The following is a 14,321-nucleotide window of genomic DNA, read 5'->3' on the forward strand; positions in this document are numbered from 1 at the left end:
ATTTTGTATTTCTTTGTTAAATATAGTTACTAACTTTATTTAATGTAGGTACCGTCTGGCTGCAAGACGTAAAATACAAGCGCTACTTGGGAGGCAACCCATGCAAATCAGATTTGCTTTCTTTATCCTTATCTTTTATTTTTCGTTTTTGCTTATTTGTTTTAGTAGTTATTTTCGTAAATTTCATCCCTATATGCTTAAGTGTCTCATTGCATGCTAATAATTGATTACATTGAGGACAATGCAATATTTAAGTGTGGGGGAATGGATTTACACTTTTATTTTGAGTCATATATATTGAAAAAATACAAAAAAATTCGAAAAATGTCAAAAATTTAAAAAAAAAATTTGTTACTTTTGTTTTTGTTTTTGAGTCTTAGGATGCCCTTTCAACTGTTTAGGATGATTCTATATCTCTGAAATCATGATTAAAAGAAGATCACAAAATTGAGATGATTTTTAAATGGTATTCTTTGGTTAATTGAGATATATGAAAAATGCATGCATGTGTAGTGGATATGGATTTCGTAACCTTGGTACAGAATATGAGCATGTTAGGATGAGTTTTGATTCATAAAAGCTCATGTGAGATATTTGAGCCATGTCCCTTTTTCTTGGAGTGATAAATGAAAAACATATTCTTAATTTCTTGGCGATGTTTTGATGATCTCATTATTCTTTCATCTTGATTGATTGCTTGCCATAGATTAAGTTTAATGGACTAGAGAATGCTAGAATTCACTCTTGTGCTTGTTGAAACGTTATATCAATACATGGCCCTGATTCTGGAAGGGATAGAGGCAACCTAGGAATTACCACCATTGCTAAATAAGCATGTGTCCCTATTTGTGCCCGTCGTGGGACTCCCTTAGATAAACCCCTTTGAGCTTACATTAAGCCTTTTCTTTCATCACCCTTAAATCCTTAACCCTGAACCTTAGTATAGCTACACTCCTACCCTTTGTTCTAAAAACTTAGCGGAGCTATATTTTGGGACTTTACTTGAGGATTTGGCATTGAGAAAGAAGATTGAGAAGAGGTGAAAGTTCAAGTGTGGGGGTAGACTTGTCCATGAGAAAAAAAAAATTATGTGAAAGCCGTGAAAAAAAAATGAAAAAAAAAAATTGTGTACGGCTAGAAAAGAAAAGAAAGAAAAATGTTTATGGATTTTAGTCCCCCATACTTAGTGATTTTGGAGTTTACTTTGAACTGAAGGCCCACTACAGAAAAATTTGGCCTTTGTCCATTCCACTATAGTTCTAGGGAAGTTTACAATGAAGATTTGGCCCAACATGAAGACATTAGGCCCTTTTATGTAACCTCTAGGGAAAGTGACGTTTTTGCAATGCCTTGGTGGATTTCTTGAGGTCTCTACATCTACATGTGCTCTGCTAGGTTTTTAGGACACTTTGATAAATCCTTACCTTTCAATTCTTGAAACCTTGAGCCTTGGCCCCATTACAACCCTTAATAAGATCTTCTTGATCCTTAAGATGGGACAACCTTTGATTTGTGGAGATGAGTTACAAGAGTTGAACATATGGCTTGGGTCCATCCGTGCAAGTAGTTGATATCCTTCATGAGATCTTTTCAAAAAAAAAAAAAATTATATTCACAAAGTGCTTTTCGTTTCTTATATATGTGAGCTATTTGATTGCCTCAAAATATTTTCTCTCACATATAATTGAGTGATTATAAGTTTTTAAGCATTGTCTTGAATTCTGAGAGAAGAAAGAGTGGATATACCTTGTGAGGATATGAATCATACTTGTTCGAAGCATGCTTAACAGAAACCATCACCATTGTCACAACCAAGTCCTACTTGTGTATGTGTAAATTATGTGTTTCAATTAACTCTCGAATGCCTAACATTGAATCTTGGTTGAGTGCTAATCTTGATGTTGTGAAAGTAGGAGATTTCTGAGACAAAAAGTTGAAGGGCAATAGAGTCATTGTTTTTGTAGAGTCTTTAATTTTCGTTGAGTGTTAGTGTGTGTCTTAGTGTGATTTTGCTAAGGGACTAGCAAAAGCTAAGTGTGGGGGAATTTGATAGGAGCATTTTAATGCGACGTTTTAACTGCATTTCCCTACATTTCTTACGTTATTTCCTTATTAAAATCCTGTTTAGGAAAGTTTTCATTCTTTGATTGGGAAAGTTCCTATTTGTAGAAAGTTTATATTTTTGTAGTTTCTATTTATCATTTTTAGTAAGTTGCCATTTTTCATTTTAGGAAAGTTTCTATTTTTCTTATTAGTTTCTATTTTTAGGACCTCCAAGCAAGTGGAAAATCTTGAGGAGGAAAATCAAAGTTGCAACTAAGTGGAAAATCTTGAGGAGGAAAATCAAAGTTGCAACCAAGTGGAAAATCTTGAGGAGGAAAATCAAAGTTGCAACTAAGTGGAAAATCTTGAGGAGGAAAATCAAAGTTGCAAGCAAGTGGAAAATCTTGAGGAGGAAAATCAAAGTTGCAACCAAGTGGAAAAACTTGAGGAGGAAAATCAATTCAAGTTGAACAAGTGATAAACATGTGGGAAGATATTTTTTACAAATTTGTCTAACATATCTAGCCCTTCATTTATGTTCATCTCCACCCTCCATTCATCATTTTTTGGGCTATAAATACACTTCTCCTCTCACTCTCAAAACAAATTCCTTCATCCATTCCATCTTCTTTGTCTCACCATTTCCTTTCCATTTTCCCACGAATTCCTTCATCCATCTCATCTTCTTTGTCTCACCATTTCCTCTCCATTTTCCTTAGTCACCATTTCCTATACCAATTCCTTCATCCATCTCATCTCCTTGTCTCACCATTTCCTCTCCATTTTCCTTAGCCACACAAAATTCCTTCATCAATTCCATCTTCTTTGTCTCTCCATTTCCTTTCCATTTCCCACCAATTCCTTCATCCATTTCATCTTCTTTGTCTCTCCATTTCCTTTCCATTTTTCTATACCAATTCCTTCACCCATTCCATCTTCTTTGTCTCTCCATTTCCTTTCCATTTTTCTATACCAATTCCTTCACCCATTCCATCTTCTTTGTCTCTCCATTTCCTTTCCATTTTCCCACACATTCTCTAGTTGCAAAGTTCTGCGTTTTCAAGCAAGGAGAGGAAGAAGAAGAAGGAGCCGTGAAGATCATATCCTCCATCATCCACCTTGAAGGCTTGCTTCCAAGATTCAAGATCCAACAATCTAGCTCTCCATCTCCATCTCCACTCACGGTGTAATTCGTTCATTTTCCTTGTAACCTTTTTGGTTTCCTTGTTTGAATTCATATGAACTTGTTTCTAGTTAACAATAATGTTTAGGGCAAAGTTTAAGCCCAATTTCTATGTTTAAATAAAGTTTTCGAATTCTATAATTGTGATTCTAAGTTGCTTATGTGAGTTTGTTCGATTAAATTTGCTTTACAGAAAACTTTTATATGTTTATCTTATTTGGGTCGACACTTATAGGATTTGCATGTAATTGGTGCTAGGTTTAAGAACATGAAATCGACTTTTCGTTTTGTGTAACTTGAATCAAAAGTAGTAAAGGTTCTGGACAAGAATCGAATTTAATTGAAGAGGATTGCAATTAGGTGGACTTTTCCATACTAAGTTGTACACTTGAGTTGATAGCCTTTCTCTATGTCTAATGCGTTGAACATGTCATGATTGACTAGCTTTCTAGGGCTTGATTGCATGTTTGATAGGATTAATCTACGTGCTTTCGCTTAGGTTAATTAGCATTGAAAAGTAAAATATGGGAAATCATTTGCTTTCGAATGTTTCACATGATCAACTCCTCTCTCATGACTTGGAAGAACAATTATAGGGTTTGAATCGAATTTGATTACATGGAATTGATTTTGATCTTTGTTCCTTGCGTTCCACCCCTGTATATATGTTTTTACGTTTTCTTTATTTTATTTATTTTAATTTTAATTTTAAGAATCCTAATCCCCCCCTTATTTGTGTTTACTTGTATATATTTATTCTTTATTTTATTTTTGTAAATAATACTTTATTATTTTAATTCTTTATTTGTTTATACAATTGTATATATTTATATTCTTTATTTTATTTTTGTAAATAATACTTTTCTTTATTTGTTTCACAATTACAAGTGTACCCTCAATCCCCGGATAGAACGATCCCTATTTGCTTATACTACTAACGATATTTCAGGGTTAAATTGCGCGCTTCCCAAGAGCGACATCATTGAACATGTAAGTGAATCCATATTAAGGTGCTAGCGTTCTAGGCTTTAATAATTTTGGTGGAAAACCTAAAATTACTTAGGTAAATTAACAATGAGTCTTGCATGCTTGATTAGCGTTCTAACTTGTGTTCTTGACTTGAATTGATCAAACTTCCATGATTCTTAATGCATTGAAAGTTTTTTTTATTAGTGATTAGCTACCACTGGTGATTGCATGATTAATAGGGTTAACTATGGTGCGTTCATCTAGTTAATTTAATTAAGGGAAGTAAAAAGAATGTTGTATGCGTTCCTCTTTGTTCTTGATTGATCCTATGCTTAGACATATTTTGATTCGTGATTTGTTGTTTGAAACCTTGCTAACGTGTTAATAGTTGTTAATTACTTCTAAATTCATTCCATTCATATATTTCTACTTGATTCTTGGTTTTGATGTGTCACATACACTACACCAATTTTGTTATCAGACAACACTTTTTTCACTACAAAAAAAAAAAAGTGTTGTGTGATGAAGAAAAGTGGATCACACAACATGTTTAGTAAACTTACATTCTATAAAGTGGTTAAAATTCTAAAGTTTTTGTTTAGAAGGTCATTGCACAACGGTTACAAGAATAATCTGTTGTCTGAATCATAAAAAAAAATAGCGGCAGATTTCCCTCCCAGATCGACTCAAATTTGGCTCCAAATTGGTACTACATAGCACAGTAGTATAGTTATATATGTTGTATGAGAGTACCATGCAAAGTATGATACAACGGTTTTTGACTTTTTGTTGTGTGATGAAGTGGGAAATATTTGAATGTGCCTTTATTTGGCCCAAAATGGCACTCGAGCCCCCCAAAAACCTCCGAGTTTTGATTGAAATATAGCACCAAATTGATAATGAGACAACCAAATGAGTTGTTTCCGTTGTGTAAATGAGCATTGGCTAGCATGTTACTTTGGTTGCATATTATAGTGGGAACTTTTCCCTCTTTGGAACCTTAGCTGAGATTTAATTTGTTCACAATCAGACAACAAAACTTCGTCTTTATGTTGTCTGATTCATAAAGCAAAAATTAAAAGCCCGCCTTTGACAACTTAATTAGCTAGCTAGGTTTATTGGATTTGCTCTCCCCGCGCGTCAACATTTTGTCAAAACAGGCGTTTCCTCTCGTCGAGTAGCTCTCTTCTCATCTTCATCAAAAACCATCACTCTCTCATCAAAACACCATGGCTCTCTCATGAAAACACCATCTGTCATCAAAACACATGCGTCTCTTTTCTATCCGTCACTCGCTATTAATGGTGCTCCGGCCACGAACCCGTCTATAGTGAGCAGTTTGACGACGAATCCTACCAGACTTAACCTCCACTGTGATCTGTCGAAGCTTGTGGGTTTAGGTAAGATTCCAATTCCACCTCTCAAATATGGGTCATCTAAATTCGTGTAATTCATGCTTATTTTCATTAGTTATGTGATTGTATTGAACTAAGAAAGCAAAAACAAGCATGCCCACAAAGAAAAAAAATGATGTAGTTACTGTGATTGTGTGTTTTCCCACAAATTCTCCTTCTCTAGATTTGGTCTGTTCGCCCCATTCTACCATGTTTGGATTTCCTGATTTTGATTTTAGGGTTTTTTGGGGATTTTTTTTTCAACGGAAAAGACTGTTGCTTTAGGAAATTGGATAACTGATTTGTCAAAATGGAGATAAGGTTTTTGACATAAGTAAATTGCTCAAGTAATGTCGTAACAAATAGCAACTCTGTTTGATTAGAGTCCAGGGAACAAAATAGTATTTGATTGGTTCAGACTTACAATTTAGATTATCTAAATTGGTGGTGCGTTGATGGTGTTAATGTTTGGAATATGATTTGATCTTTTCATGATATTGTTAGACCCCAGAAAGTGAATTTAGTTTAGGCTTAGTAGATTCAGTGTTCTTTTTGCATTTGCCTTGATTGAAGATGTATATTCTGTGCAGTAAAGTGATTGTAAATTCATGGAAAAATAGAGGGTTTGGTTACAATATTGAAAGTGTGGAGTATCATGGTGACTTTCAGTTTCCATTGGTTTGTATTGCTTGAATGTTGAATGTGAATCTTACTTTCCAAACCGAAAGTGTGGTGATTTTTCTTCAATTAGTATTCCATAAGTCAAGGACAACATTTCAAAACAGGCCTAATTGTTTTTTTTTGTACAAATATCGTTTTGAAGTTTGGATATATTTGTTTTTCACCTCAGGTATGATAGTGTACGAAAAGCAAGTTGTGAATATGCACTTTAAAAACATGTATCTATTTGGTTGGAACTAGTTTTTTGAGCTTTTCTTTTTTCAGTTTCTTCTTGTTGGGACAAGGAAGAATGAGTTTTATTGGCTTGCAATGAATTTTTTCATGCTAATCTTGCTTATAGAAAGTGATGTGATTATTATTAACGGGAGGAAATAATGTGGTAAAAGCTAGTTTTTAGGGAAGAAGGGAGTCCTATGATATATGTGCTTAAGACCTTTCTTCCTACAATCATATGAAGAGTCTTATCCCTCTTGGGAATTGATAGGGTGGAAGAGGAGAATGTCAAAAGACTCAAATACCAACAGAAGGGTAAAAAAAAAAAAAATGAAATTAAGTGAACGGTTGTTTTATGCATGCATTCAAGTGCTAGTTAGTTACCCCACATTTTGACTCTACAAATGTTTCAGTGATGTTATGTGTTTATCATCTACTGTTGTGAAAGATGCATGAGGATAGTGTGATCATGTGCTGCAGTGTTGAACATGATGCAAATTTGTTTTAGCTTGTCGAGACATAATTAGATTACTGAACTTAGAAGACATAAAAGATGTAGAACTATCATCTGGTTACCAAGAGTGGTCTCATAGACTATACATCGAAACTGTTTCAGTCTAGGGTCAATGTTGTTGCTTTTGAAAGTTCAATATTGTGACTTCAAATGTTAAATTTAAGCCACTTAAACTCTACTCCCTCCCAAGGCCTTTAGGGACCTTGACTGAAAGTATTTTCAAAGTCCTCATTTAAATAAACTGCTGTCGGTGATTAAGAGTACCAGAGTTTGAATTGGTAGAGTTTATGGAACTTAGTGAATGCATGTAGGATATGTGATTAGGGTTTTGTTGCTCGATGACGTAGTTTTGGTTTGTGGTTTTTGTTTAATGTAGATGGATAGGTCATGGGTGCATGCTGATAGGAGATCTCATGAATATAAGTTAGGGGTGGCAGAGTTTTGTCAGTTTGCTTTGGGAAATGCTAGAGACCCTAACCATATTTGTTGTGTTGTCCTTGCACAAAGTGTGGAAATGTGAAAGATTTTTCTGCACAAGTGATAAAGGATCACTTGTTTGTAAATGGGATTAACACAGATTATGTGAAATGGAAAGAACATAGGGAGGTTGTAGTGGAGTCAGGATCATATACGGATAGTGAAAGTCTTGAATCAGAGCCAATTGAATCTGACTCTGTACAGGGTAACATGAGGGCAGATTATGAAGTAGAATTAGATAGTGATGTGGAGTTGGAAGGTGATGAGGATGAGGAGATTTCGAGTGAGTGTAATGAATTCAAGAAATTTGTTGACGATGCCAACAAACCCTTGTACCATGGTTGCAATAGGCACACCAAGATGAATGTGCTTGTGAGGCTTTACAACTTGAAAGCCAAGCATGGGATGAGTGATTCGGCTTACTCGGACTAGTTGATTGCCTTTGCTGAGTATCTGCCGGAAGGAAACGAGATACCTTCCTCTGTGTACGAAGCAAAGAAGAGTTTGAGTGCATTAGGAATGGATTACACCAAAATACATGCATGCCCTAATGACTGTATTCTGTACAGAAAACAATATGCCGATGACACTATTTGTCCTACATGTGGTACATCTAGGTGGAAAATATGCAAAAACAAGAAAGAAAGAGAGGGAGTCCCTGCAAAAGTGTTATGGTATTTCCCTTCTATTCCTAGGTTCAAAAGAATGTTTCAATCAACTGAAACATCAAAGGCCTTAACTTGGCATGCCACCGAGAGAAACAAGGATGGCTTAATTCGCCATCCTGCAGATTCTGCGGCTTGGAAGTTGGTAGATGAAAAATTGGCAGATTTTGGTAATGAGCCACGAAACCTACGACTTGCATTGTCATCGGATGGGTTCAATCCCTTTAGCTCCTTAGGCAGCAAGTATAGTTGTTGACCCGTTATTTTAGTAACCTATAATCTACCTCCATGGTTGGTAATGAAGAGGAAACACATGATGCTTACCTTATTGATATCAGGCCCTAAACAACCAGGAAACGACATCGATGTTTACCTTGAACCATTAATAGATGACTTAAAGCTGCTATGGGAAGGGGTGAATGGAGTTTACGATGCCATCAAAAATGAAACTTTTACTCTTAGGGCTCTACTATTCTGGACAATCAACACTACTAGAAATTTCCCCAATCCACACTGATTTTAATTAGTCTCTATTGTCTCAATACACACTGAAAAGAGTGGCTAATGGTATTAGCCACTATGCAGCCACTAAAGAAAAATCAGTCTCCTCTATAGCAGGTTCTATTGGCCCAATACACACCAATAATTTAACAGTGACATAACTTGGGCCAAGGCTAGGTTGCATCAAAATCAGTGTTGATATCATCAGTGGCTTTGGAATGCCACTGATATTAGTGGCAAATTTATTTGGCTGGATTAAAAAAAATAAGGTGCCAGGTGGCACCTTAAAGTTTTTGTACTGTACCTTATATTATTTTAAAATGCATCATAAAAATACACTAACTAAAAATTTACAGATGCAGCCAGCAAAATTTAATCATTAAGAGTCTTCTCCCCACAGGTGCAAACTCCTTTGATATGGACAACCTGCAAATAACATCATGTAGTTAGTTCTTAGTCTAACAAATATACAAACTGACATCTTAATATATAAAGAAGTGGCCCATGAAGAACATTATGGTAAAATTATTGGATGCATAAAATAAATTGCAAACAAGATAAAGGATCAACCTGATAAATGATAACCATACAAAAGGAAGAATCCTATTAACTTAACTAAAAGGAAAAATAACAAGCAACACCTACCCACAAGTAAACTAGTTCATGAACTTAGTTACTTAGTTGGAATCCAATCCCCAGTAGGTACCAAAATATTCAAGTCATGACAAAGAAAGAAAGGTGTGTTTGACTAAGTTAGCTATAATGGTACGCAAACAAAACTGGTGGATATAATACTTCTATTCAAGGAATGAATAAGCCACATATCAGAAGCCAATTCTATAGTAACAAACAAACAACAAACAGAGAAAAGGAAAGTTAAACTAAGTAAGACAATATTCTGTGAATTGCTTCCAAACCCTTAAAACAAAAACCACCAAACATAGAAACTTACAAATTGGTTTAGGGAATGATGGAGCCATCCTGTTTGTATGGATTACACTCTAGCATTAGCTTCCAAACCCCCAAAAGCACCTGAGCAGTGACCTATCATAGACTGGAACATACAAGAAACATCATCAGCAAAGTCACACATACTGAAAGATAGAGAAAGAGCAAGAGATATTACAATTTAGTGCAATACATTTTAGAATACTAATTCAACCTATATCTATCAACATGAAAATCACCCACTGTGTCTTGTGAAACAAGCACATGTTTATGTCTATGTTTCTCAGTTATAATTGCTAGTTATGATTGTACGACTCACATTCGATTTAAAGGGGTAATTTATTTCATGATTGCAGTACAAAGACAGTAAGCAATTTATTTCATGATTTAAAGGGGTTTAACAAATTAAAACCGTATATACCTGAAGGCAAAGTTCCTCAATTGGCATTCTCCTGATCTCAAGTACCTGAAAATTAGACAATGCATAAAAATCTGACGGACAGGACAAGGAAAAAGGAGAGCACTGCACATCTACATTCACGATTTCAAGACCAAAATCTAATTATACATGGTCTATGCATACAAGGGAAATATATATTTTTCCCAACTCTTTAATCTTGATGATTTAGTATACTTTCCCCGAATCACAAATAAACCAATTTCTTTCTGGTAAGATTGAACAGAAAATGTCAACTCTAATACCAAGTCTTACCAAAAGTGCCTGACATAATCTAGTCCATTACTCTATTGGTTTTTTGTGTCAACCAAAACAAAAACAATGAGAATAGCAATGAAAAATTTCACTCATGATCCTACTGAAAAAAAACTCAAAAAACAGGAATATTTGAGCAAATCATAGTAAAAATTCAATATATAAATAATACCAAGAATCAGTAAAATGCCATTCAAATCATAAAGTCCTTAAAGTGAAACATGTATAGAAATTAAAATAAATGTAGAAAGTGAACTAAGAGACCTGAGCAGTGCAGGACCGTAAGACTTTGCTGGAGTCAATTGAAGTTGCTTCAATTATCTCTTCGTATTTAACATCGACCCCTGCGCACTACAATTAACTAATTTAACTATATCAACAAGGTCCTCACACAAAAGCACAATAATTTAGAAATCTTGTATTACTAGCATTTTATTTCCAGGGTAATATAAGCAAGACTCATACCAAGTAGAAGGCTTCAGCAGCTTCAAACAATCTTAGACCCCTGTAGCAAGAAAAATTAAAGGATGAGAAATGAATCAACAACAGTAGAAATACACAGCATGGGCTTTAGTATTGGAACTATTAGGCCATTACATTGGGGATTAGGATTTGTACACTATATCTATGAAAACTTCAGTAACCGTTTTTTTTTTTTAGTACATAACAAAAACATGTTATACAAAGCATATTCTCACTGTTTTTCAAAAGACAAGCAGGAAGGAAATAATAAGAGAAAAGAGACAACGTCAAAACTGCTCATCCCAACTTCATTCCATATCTTCCTCTACCAAGATCCTAATTTCTTAAGCTAATCCACATGCAACCTTTTGTGTACAGACAACTTTCATCGCATGTTACCCTCTCGCAGGACATCCCTCATATCGTATATCCGCTTGTCTGCCTTTGAATGAACCTTCTTAGCAAGGAAAATTACAAAATCAACTGTACCCTCTGCATATATTGATCTACCACAAACATTATGCTGAAACTGAAAAGAAACTGTTTGATCGGGTGAAGTCAGATGATACATATGAAATGCATGACCAGACAAATGCTCCTCTGGAACTCCCACCATCTCTAGCTGTTTCTGGGGATCCCTTATCAATTGGATCTGATCCATATCAAAAGACACTCCCAACTTCTGGAAGCAAGAGATAACAGCCTTAGCAGTTCCAGATGTGTCAAGTTTACTTGCTTGATGAGATTCCATAACCTGCAAGGAATACCCAAAGAAAGCTCCAGGAAATTGCTCAGCCATAATTTCCATGGTTGCAAGAAATGCAAAGACCTGTTTCCCCATTTGAGGGGAAATTACTGCATAGATTTTTGAGTCTTCTACAGTCTTATACAACTGATCCCTATCTCTGCCGGTTGTTCCCATCACAAAGGGCACTCCGACTCTGCAATATAGCTCTGCATTATCGTTCACTGCAGAAGGGACAGTGAAGTCGACCACAATCAAATTGGGATATTTGACAAGAAGAGATTCAAGTATGCTTTCTCTTTCAGAAGGACCATGGACTAGAATCTCCTTTGTGCCGACTTGGATGGCTTGGCCAGACTCTTGAGCAGATCCAAAGGAGACGGGAACCACATCGAGTCCAGCAGACTCCGCTGCACTGATAATGGCCTTCCCCATTTTACCATTACAACCGTTTACCATGATAGGAATGTCAAACTTGTTGTTGGACTTAGTAGGGTTGTCAAGGGGTAGGGCTGAAATTGACATCTTTGGGATCATCATCATCGCTGGTGATGGAAGTCTTTGCTTTAGATTGATACTCCGAGTAGCACCCAATCCTCTACTGGTTGCAGTTCCAGCCAGCAGTGTCGGCTTTTGTGGCTTCACAGAGATACAATTGGGTGGGGCATTCAGCATGGACGCCATTCTACAACCTTGGAAGAGGCAACGAACCCAGGCTCTTGCTCTGTTTCGACTCGGAGCCTCCAGTAACCGTTAAGTTTGGAGGATAATTGTAATAATGCATCAGTAGATAACCTTCCGTTTTGCTTCTATTTACTTCATAGTTCATACACAGAGAACTTCTCAAAAAGATATTAGCCATAGCAAGCAATGTTTGATCACACATTTGCACTTGTCAGGCTTTCCCTGGAATCACAAATATGGCAAGGTGAAATGTCTTTCCCTTGCGTGTGAAGACAAGATATGCAACCACTGGTTTTCATCTCTGCCAAGGATCCCAACAAAGCAAAATTAAATATCGTTCAGCTATGCCCTACAGCTTCCTTGATATGAGAACTAACTAAGCTAGTCTATTAAAGTAAATGAAAAAACTTAAACAAGGTCAAGGAATTAATTTTAGCGTGATTGAAGAGTTTTGTACGAAATACATGCTAGTTCAACCATTTAACCAAACCCACCATTAGCTTTATTCTACAAATAGCATTGCCTAACCCCCTCAATTCAGTGTATAAACTACATACAAACCGCAAACTACATCCACTATATCCGAATAAGCTTCAAGTAGAACAAGCTTCAACATTTACATGCACAAAGCACAGTTTGATTCATTTCACAATGCAGAAGCATATTAATCCAAAATGCATATTAACAATCCAAAACCCAGAAAAATAAAGATCCAAATTTAACCATAAATATCAAAAAGCATCAAAACTTTAATCAAAGCAGAATGACCCGTTTCAATGACCCGAGGCAAGAAACCAAACCCGTACCCGTACCCGAAAGCCCGTCCCTACAAGAATGAACAATCTGGAACTAATCGACATCGAGCTTTTGTTGATGATCCCAACGGTGAAGTAAATACTATCGGCCGGCGGCAAATCGACCCTGATCTCATCCACGACGAACCAAAAGAACAATCTTTGTACCTGAATGCCCTTCAGATTCGGATCGCGGAGTAGCTCAGCTTTCCGGTGATGCGGCTCTCGTAGTACACCAAGTACTCGAACTGAATATAGCACAATTTCTCCAAAACGACGACGAATCGGCCATCCCTAGCTGACAAGTGATGGGAGACGATCTTATCCTTACTGAAACAGTCACCCAGAAGATTGAAAACACTAAGAGGAGAGAGATCGAAAATTAGACGAAGAGGAGAAAAAAGAAGATCTTGTTTAGGAATGGAGACGGAGACGGAGACGGAGAGGGAGATGATGGGAGAAACCTGCAGATCTAGATTTGCATTGAACTCCGAAGGGTTGAAGGGGTTATATTGAAGAAAGTTTTCCCTCATCGTTCGATCAGCTCTTTCATCACGAATCCGATGGCTAAAAATGATTGTCAAAACAATGATAACTGACACACGTCAGCTCTAATACCGTGTTTGACACCGATATCAATGGGTTGAGTTATAAATTAATCACAAATATATGCACTTCCTCACTTACCCACTGTTGTATAGTGTGAACAAAATTCATCCCACCAATAATTCACATCAGTGGCTTACTATTTCCATTTCCCACTAATAATTTTTAGTGGCTACTAGTTAGTCCCTATTGGGGAAATTTCTAGTAGTGCAATGATTTTCCAGCTTATGGTAACCTTTCAGGGAGTATAGTCGAAGGCTACAATCCATGTCCGATTTGCCTTGATAAAACAAAACCTACAAGGCTAGTTCACGGGGGAAAGATGGCCTGCACCAGTCATCGACAATTTTTAGGAAGACACCATCCTTACCGAAAGCTAAGGGCTGCTTTTAATAACCAGCCAGAACATGCAGCAGCTCCAGTGCCATTGACTGGAGAAGAATTGTTGAGCAGGGTGGAGGCTGAAGTTCCACATTGGCCGTTTGGAAAAAAAAAACCTGCTCCTGCTTATAGGGGGGCTGAGGATGAAACTAGGCCATGTTGGAAGAAGAAGTCGATATTCTTTGAGCTTGAATATTGGAAGTATCTCCCTGTTAGGCACTGCCTTTAGGCCATGTTGGAAGAAGAAGTCGATATTCTTTGAGCTTGAATATTGGAAGTATCTCCCTGTTAGGCACTGCCTTGATGTCATGCACATTGAAAAAAATGTGTGTGATAGTCTAATAGGAAC

The 14,321-nt window shown here is 36.5% G+C and overlaps 1 protein-coding gene and 1 long non-coding RNA gene across 2 annotated transcripts; both read right to left on the minus strand.

Annotated features, from left to right (window-relative positions):
• Window positions 1-8,818: 8,818 nt before the first annotated feature.
• LOC112185882 lies at window positions 8,819-10,805 on the minus strand. The gene is made up of 5 exons (XR_002930508.2): window positions 10,766-10,805; window positions 10,565-10,644; window positions 10,010-10,054; window positions 9,593-9,694; window positions 8,819-9,066 (listed from the first exon to the last, which is right to left on the minus strand). It is a non-coding gene; the product is annotated as an uncharacterized LOC112185882 (long non-coding RNA).
• A 162-nt stretch (window positions 10,806-10,967) lies between these two features.
• LOC112185881 (4-hydroxy-tetrahydrodipicolinate reductase 2, chloroplastic) lies at window positions 10,968-12,246 on the minus strand. Its single transcript, XM_024324205.2, has one exon. It carries the CDS (start codon window positions 12,189-12,191, stop codon window positions 11,148-11,150), a length of 1,044 nt encoding a protein of 347 aa, XP_024179973.1. The 5' UTR covers window positions 12,192-12,246; the 3' UTR covers window positions 10,968-11,147.
• Between the last annotated feature and the right edge of the window lie 2,075 nt (window positions 12,247-14,321).

The sequence above is a fragment of the Rosa chinensis genome, chromosome 2, assembly GCF_002994745.2.
Source record: "Rosa chinensis cultivar Old Blush chromosome 2, RchiOBHm-V2, whole genome shotgun sequence".
Lineage (NCBI taxonomy): Eukaryota > Viridiplantae > Streptophyta > Magnoliopsida > Rosales > Rosaceae > Rosa > Rosa chinensis.

Coding starts and splice junctions, on each gene's coding strand:
- LOC112185881 (XM_024324205.2), bottom strand. CDS start 12,191: ATGGCGTCCATGCTGAATGCCCCACCCAATTGTATCTCTGTGAAGCCA.